Raw genomic sequence first — 7,973 nt, 5'->3', positions numbered from 1 at the left:
CAGGATATATAGGGCCTATATATATTTATATATTACACCGTAACTCGATAACAGGAAGCATCTAATAGTATTAGCATCCAATACGAATTAGTCATAACGATCATGTTTATAAACTTCCAGGAAACTTACAAGTTTACAGTAGGATTTTAATAAGAGTATTGCCTACTACCGTTGTAAACATTATTGTTGATACACAGGTCACATTTGTTAAAGTGTCAACAACTAATTGCTTGTTTCCGAGGGTTTTTTTGGAAAATGTTAAGTGTCCTCTGCCATCCGGGTTGAAATTTGTAGCCCTACACCGTGCTTACATGTGCATTGAAGTTGTGCCATGCGCTAATCCGCAACTAAGTAGAGCCAGACACGAATATCCAAATATATAACGTTTAAGGCGTAATTGAAAAAACAGCAAAAAACGTAATACCAAAATTTACACTTCGTTCATGAACCTTGAACCCAACAGGTGCTTCATTGGTTTTTTGGCACTCGTTATTTAGCCAGACAAAAATAATTATTCGGCGAAGTGTTATAGTGGCAATTGTATGACCCCCTCAAGTCCCCGCTGTTGAACATTTTTGTCTCCGACTGTCGCGTTTGATGATCGTGTGGAGAATATAATCAAAAACACTGCTAGCCTTGGTTAGACGCCGTGTAAGAAGAGAGTAAATCGCTAAAAGGGTTATCTGTTGTAGCTACTGAAGGAGATGATGCAGGTAGAGATGAAGTCGATAATTTGTGTGTCTATCCTTATCTTTTGTGGGCTTGTTTCAGCGAAGAAGCCATTGGTATCAAAGGTAGGACCTGAGTAAATGAAAATACAAAAACAAAATTTCATCATTTGGATGTGTTTTAATCAAGTGAATGGGTTTCTACCGGAATAAACATACCGGCATTTTTTCCCATAGAGTATTAGAATTGGACGGAGTGTAAATTGTAAAAACTGGTGGATCTCTGGTCGCAGGCATAATGCCATTATATCCTGATTTTGTGTATATTGGAAGCATACCGTAAATACTCCTTTTTTATAGTGTGTAAAACAGTAGCTTATAATCTGTGCCCCGTGGCATGGAATTTGTATAAGTACTATATGATATATCACTGTCATTACGTGATTGGTTCCTTTAACCATGCTTGAACCAAAGAGTTAACTCATCTTTGAACACTCTCTTATTGTCTTAAAAGCCTAAAGCCTAAGAGCCTTAACATTCTTATCTGTCAGTATGGATAATAGGCCTAAGTTTATGCATCTTATAATTTGAGTTATGGATTCACCTTCCTACCTTTAACTTCTTCAAAATATTGTATGATCAGGGTAAGATGAAGCAATTTAACAATTTACCGCAATCTAGGCTTGCATCATTATAATCATCACTATTTATGGTCATCATCGCCGTCACTTATATCATCATCGTCATCATCGTCGTCATCATCATCATCATCATCATCATCATCATCGTCATCATTATCATCGTCATCATTGTCGTCGTCGTCGTCATCATCATTATCGCTATCATCATCTTCATCATCATCATCAGTATCATCACCATCATCAGCAGCAGCATTATCACTATTAATATTAATGTTATCACCTCCCATGGAGGTTATGTATTCACCATTGTCTGTCTCTGATTCTTTATTTGTCAGTAAGATTATTCACTAACGATCGAATGGATCTTCATAACGAATTTAGTAGACACACTGTTTTTAGTTGTCATTATATTTGTTATTACAGTACGTTGAAGATTGTTGTTGTTCCATTGAATGCGATAGTGAAAAGGCATGTGGTCTAGAGGGCGCTATTTTTATTCATTATTCTCCTCCTGTAAATAACCAGACTTATGAGTATTAATTAATATTAACATAGGCCTGTTTATTTATTCATTTAATTTAACAAAACATATTAAAAAGATCTTATTTTAATTGCCGTATACTTCGGATCGGACGTTTAATGCCGGGAGATGTAAAAATATGTTAACATCTCCCTGTTTAATCATTGTTCGAGAATACACGAATCCACTATACAGCAACAAAATTATTTAAAGAGTCGGCCCCTATGTCGGATGCATGTGTACCAACCATCCTGAATTTATAGGTGTTCACCTTGCTTTTTGCTACTGTCTATGTTTGAGTGCGTTTTGTTGTGTTTGTTAAAAATAAAAATAATTCCCGCTTACACGTCAGTCGCCTCATGGCCAATGTGATGGAATTCGCAAACCCCTGGCTAGCTCCCAGTCCATACACCACTACATTAAAGGTTTAATAATAAGCATTGTCACATTCCTTGGCATCGTTTTCTACATCACTACATTAAATCATTCACGATTTTGACCCCGAAAGGCCACAAACGTCACATGCCTTTACTTAAGACATCAATCGTTGCTATAATTAAATTGTGTCTTGGATTAAATTTGCAAACTGGAAGAATTCTGTATTGTTGTATTCGTATTCCTCATTAAATCCAGGTATATCGTAGTAGTGGTGATGTTTTTTGTGCTTGGGTGCGACATTTAATGTCTATGGAACTTCCAGATGGAAATGCCACTCTCAGACTTTGACTGCAATTTTCCCCTATTTAATTTTTTTTTTTTTATGGACAGTATGGTTTGGGCGAGCCGACTGGGCCCCCTTGATTCATTGCCTATGATGATGCATATGGGAAAATCTGTAGAGGTTTAGACTTCACGTTTGGCTACTGTAACAGAACGTATTTAAAAGTTCATTACACTATTTCAGATTTGCAACACGTGGGTGAAAATCTAACTCACAGTTTCCTGCTAAAGTATGCACTTGAGGAAAAGCGAGTTTTCTAAAGTAAGGCACTGTACTAATATCATGCATTAGTATGTTGAGCTAATTACTTCTACAGCATTGAAAACAGGACACATTACTTAATTTATAAATACTGTACGTATTTTCTTTGAAAAGTATTTAGTTCATATATCAGTGGACACTTGCATCTTATTTTTTTATATCCATGGTTTTGCCCATACTTGAATATTGTTGTTTTATATGGGACCCTGATCATAAGATTACTTATACCCGTAAACTGGAAAGTATTCATTAAGCTGCCACTAGCATTGCCTTTGTTCGGGGGTGGGGGTGGGGAGGTATAAAAAAGGACCAAACTACATCGATCGGCTAAATAATATGTAGGCCTAACATCTTTATCTTCTGGCTGTTAAGAGAAAAGTTTCCAGAGTCTTGTTTGATTCTAGGGGGAAGGGGGGAACAACTCTTTTTCAAAATTCTGCTTTGTTGAAGCAGCTAGGCTCTGGAACTCTCTTCCCGAGAGTATGAAGAGTTTATATGATGATGAAAAATGTAAAAAAAACATATAACAGCACATTTTAACGACTTAAACGATACTATTTTTTTTCTTTTTTACAGTCATTTTTAATGTCTATAAATTTTAACCACGGTTGTACTCGTTTTATATAATTGTATATTGTAGTAAAGAGTTTCCCACATTTGTGTTTGGCGTTTCCTCTTGGACGGTTATCTGTCGAATTTGTAATAAATAAATAAATATAAAATCTTAATGGACAATATCAATAAAATATAGGATTGACATTTGTTCAATATCCGACCAACATATTTGCTTTAATCGAATCGTCATTGTTTGTATTGCTGTAAATTGTGTCAAATAAAAAAATAAATAAATAAATAAATAAAAAAAATAAAAAATAATAATAATAATAATAATAATAATAAAAGTTAATTAAAAAGGTAGGCCTACGTGTTACTGTAAGCTATTACAGCATATGCAATAGAAACTACGATCATTCTTCAGTTGTTTGTACCAAGGCCATTTAAAGTCCTGTTAATGATTATTCCCAGTAGGGTACGATTTAAACTCACGGTTTGACAAGGAGGTTTGGAATGAAATATGATATGAATAACAGCGAAAGTTTTGACAGTGCTAAGACGCTGAACCGATGTGGTAAAACAATACAAAGCTGTCGTGTTAACCTTAAATTCTGTTGTTTGTTTTTCTTCCATGCTGTTGTTTGTTTTTCTTCCATGCTTTTCTTAAATATACTGTACTGTAGTACCTACTGTATTATTTCTCAGTCTACTACTAATACGTCATTGTTTCAGATTCCAAAGCGTTCCTTGCGCTAAGGTCAGGTGACACCAATGACAGTACCAACCCCCCCACTGCATCCTGGGGGGGGGTGGGTGGTGGGTGCGGGTGTGTCTGTGTGTACATACTCCATACATGCCAACACTCCTGATTTGATCACGAGACTCCTGATTTTGAGACTTGTCTCCTGATTGAAAATCGTTCTCCCGATTTTCTCAGCTTCTCCAGACTTAAGAATAAATTTAATCACTATATTATACGGATGGTCGAATTTAGCCTAATTCAGATTTTACAAATTAATAATTAGTTACATATCCAAATCAATAATTTTGGCTCTCTAAACTCGGAAAGAACCCCGGACCCCACCTCACGAGAGGGGGACACCTCTCGCCCTCTTCCAAAACCAATCCCCGCCCGGCCTCTGGGAGCCCTCAAGTTGTAAGACGGGAGAGAGACTTAGTACAGTAGTGGTCGTAGATCCCTAAAGAATATCACGCGGGCCTCTGGGGTCAGTATGGCACTCACCGAGATATTAAAACATTGTGGGTTCGTCCTCTTTAGGAGACGCTAACCGAAATTGTTTTTTTCCCCCGTATTTATGTGTTTTGGCTCGCAGTCACAAAACAATGACATGCGTTTTCATAATTTTAATTTATTTGACCTAAGAACGATTCAGATTGTATCAATAATTATCAATGCAAGTATAATCAATTTATGATACAAAATCAGTAGATGGCTATAGTATCCATACATTATTAAAAATTTTTTTGCTTTCGTTTTTTTTTTCTTTCAAAAATTAGCTTTCTCTTGCATGAATAGAATACTGTAATGATTTAGAAATTATAGTGCATATCATGAATTGGAATCCTATAAACGTAAACAGGGGAACAGTAAACGTAATCCAATGGCCAAACGTTGACAACGTTGGTTCACATTTGTAATAGCATTTAAAAAAATGATGCCCACTTATGTGGGTCGAATAGGCATATTATGTGTTAAATTAAACCATTTGGTACACTAAGAAAATGTCCCCTTAATATAAGGGGACATAACTTCCCTTTTCACTGAAAAGTGTCCTTTAATAAGGTTGTCCCAAATGAAAATATAACATAATAGAAATGTCTCCTGACGATGGTTGCTGTATATGCTTGTGTTTCGCAATGATTACTGTAAATCTGTGCATCATTGTTTTAGTAAATTCTATAAATAGATTATAAGTGTTAAAAGTAATTAATTTTTACGGAATTAAAGCCTTTATAGAAAAAGTCCGGTTTACAATATTTAGAATTTGAGAAAACATTTTCATCTTTATATTTTCATTCTCAACTTTCAATCTATATTTCACTTGTAGTTTATAACAATTTAGTGGTTTTGTTTCTGCATTATAATAAAGTGATAGAAGTGGCGTACACAAAGAAATGCTAGGCATGTACTGTAGGTAGGCCTAGTAATGTACCGCAAAACCTCGAATAGAAGCCAAATGGTTTTAACCTCGAGAAGAAGTCCATCTCGAATTGAAGCCCCTCTTTAGTTCGCAAAAGCTGTAGCCTCGAAAAGAACCCCATGGGCTTCTTTTCAAGATAGCATGGGTTTTTTTTCCCCCGAGATAGTACAGTACAACGATGTACGTGAACTTCAAAGAAACAAAATAAATTTAAAACATGCTTGGTTTACAGTAGTTTAGGTGATTTAATGCCGGTTAATATGATGCAGATTGATATTACAGTGGCCCTATTTGTTGTTTTATAATAGTAATTACCAAAATTTACAGCATTCATTTTGAAAAGAATCCCCCTCTTAACTTTACAAAATCGAAAAAGAAGCCCATCTCGAAAAGTAGCCCATCCAAAGCCCAGGGCTTCAATTCTAGTTTTCATGGTAGGTCTAGTCTATAAACTGTTCCTCGATTAATATTATAAACAAATTCAAGGAAATGTTTTTTTTAACTAATTCATATTCTTCATGCATTTTCATTTTATTACATTATTCTTTCTCTAGTATAGCCTAATAATACTACTGTAACTAACTCATAAGCCCTTGATTAATGCTGTGATGTTTGTAGGTTTTAACATATTTTTTGTCATAATAATAATGTACACATTTCCGTTTCCTTTAGTTGGACCAATCGTTGCGATATCGAAGGAACGTAGACGTATCCAACAAGTACACCCAACTGACTATAAACACGCTGAGAGTTCATTTGAACAACGAAGATCTGTACTGTGAGTAAGCCTCCTAATAATGTAAACTAGTTTTATAGACTATATTATGATTTAAATTTGTCAACACATAGAATCGGATGTGTATAGATACAATGTCTTTAATTTCATTTCATATTATGTAAATCCACTTTCTCCAGTTGGTTTCTTTTCATACCATCAACCTCAACACCCACGTTGGGAAAGCTCGTCAGGATATAAACAAAATATGTTTTCATCTAATGTCCTAGGCAGAATTGTGACGGCGCAAGAACGTTGACAAGTCATTCGGACAGTTAGTCTTCAATTTTTCGACGGATTTTTCTTAATGTGTGTTGTTATATTGCTTAAGGGCCTATGTGTATTTTTTATACTAGGCTTATAAATTACTTAGAAAATATGAAACAACGCACAAATGAAAAAAAATATAACAAATCGGATGGGAAAAAGTGTAGCGCCCTATATTCTACAAGGCTCAGTCACCCCTCCCTCACCACTGTCAAAGTATCCAATTGCTGGATCAGCAATCTACACGTCCGTATCTAAAGGGTGTGTGTGGGCTATGCTCTCCCGCTTCATAAAAAAGCCTCGTAATTTTAAGCAGTACAGAGGAAAATGATTATTACAACACAAATCCAATGGCATTTTTACGGAGCATTATGATTTTTAAAATCGACACAATAACGATCACATACTGATCTATTTATACTTATATTGTTTTAGTTTGTGGTGGCGACCCGTACGCCGGCGTCCAGTGCCCTGAAGAAATTATGTGCGTTGATTGGCAGCAACTTTGTGATGGCGAACAGACGTGTGGGGTACCGTATAAGAACCAATGTGTTAATCGTACCATTGCAAGTTATGGTACAAACGATAAGCGCATGTGTGACGGCGATGAGAATGAACGTTGGTGTGTCTGGAAGGAAATGGCCCCTCAAAGTAAGGCAACTGCTCAAAATAGGCTTACAGTACATTGTTTTTGCTTATGATCGACTATGAAATACACTCTTATGTTTTCGTCTGCATAATCAGCAATTTTAAACGGAATGCCCATTAATAACATCCAGCCCCACAATGTAATTCTTCTTTTTTTAAGACAGAAAAGATTACAAACATATTGTCTTTTCGAATTATGTGGCTTCTTATTATATCGCATCATGTTATACTTGTTTAAAATTGAAACCTGAAGAGGATGAGTTAGGGAAGATAATTGCTCGACACATAGATCTATTTTTTTATATATTGTATATAACTTTATCCCTACTAGGGTGTGGAAAAGATTATTTTATCGGCGGAGATAAAAAATCGAAGCGCCGGAGACTTCGTTCAATGAATTTCCCTAAAAACTATGACAACGATCGCTTTTGTTTTTGGAGGATTCGAGTTCCAGAGGGCGACAGAATTAGTATCTATTTCCGCCAGTTTAACACGGAGCTAAACTATGACTACGTAAGCGTAGGAAACGGTGAGAAATACGATAATGACCGGGAAACAGTTATTTATAAACACAGCGGTGAGAAATTACCGAAACCGAAAGCTTTTACCAGTACAGGTGTGTTACATTGTTATTGTTTGTAGGGGCGTGTTGGGTTCGAATCCAACTGTATAAAACTTGTTAATATTGACAGTATATTTATTAAATATTATATTAATTATTCTTATAGCATATAAAATAGTGAGTAGGCATATAT

At 35.6% G+C, this 7,973-nt stretch overlaps 1 protein-coding gene across 1 annotated transcript in view; it reads left to right on the top strand.

Moving 5' to 3' along the window:
* Positions 1-307: 307 nt before the first annotated feature.
* Positions 308-7,973, top strand: part of LOC117106790 (bone morphogenetic protein 1-like) — a 9,674-nt gene continuing 2,008 nt past the window's right edge. Inside the window, exons 1-4 of the mRNA XM_033248232.1 lie at positions 308-794; positions 6,201-6,306; positions 7,006-7,221; positions 7,550-7,856. Of these exons, the coding sequence (XP_033104123.1) occupies positions 705-794; positions 6,201-6,306; positions 7,006-7,221; positions 7,550-7,856 (719 nt within the window). The 5' untranslated portion in view covers positions 308-704. The remainder of the gene's footprint in view (positions 795-6,200; positions 6,307-7,005; positions 7,222-7,549; positions 7,857-7,973) is intronic.

The sequence above is a fragment of the Anneissia japonica genome, unplaced genomic scaffold (assembly GCF_011630105.1).
Source record: "Anneissia japonica isolate Jap-2015-1 unplaced genomic scaffold, ASM1163010v1 scaffold2471_len1564793_cov202, whole genome shotgun sequence".
Classification (NCBI taxonomy): Eukaryota; Metazoa; Echinodermata; class Crinoidea; order Comatulida; family Comatulidae; genus Anneissia; species Anneissia japonica.
This window is presented reverse-complemented; position numbering and strand designations above follow the sequence as displayed.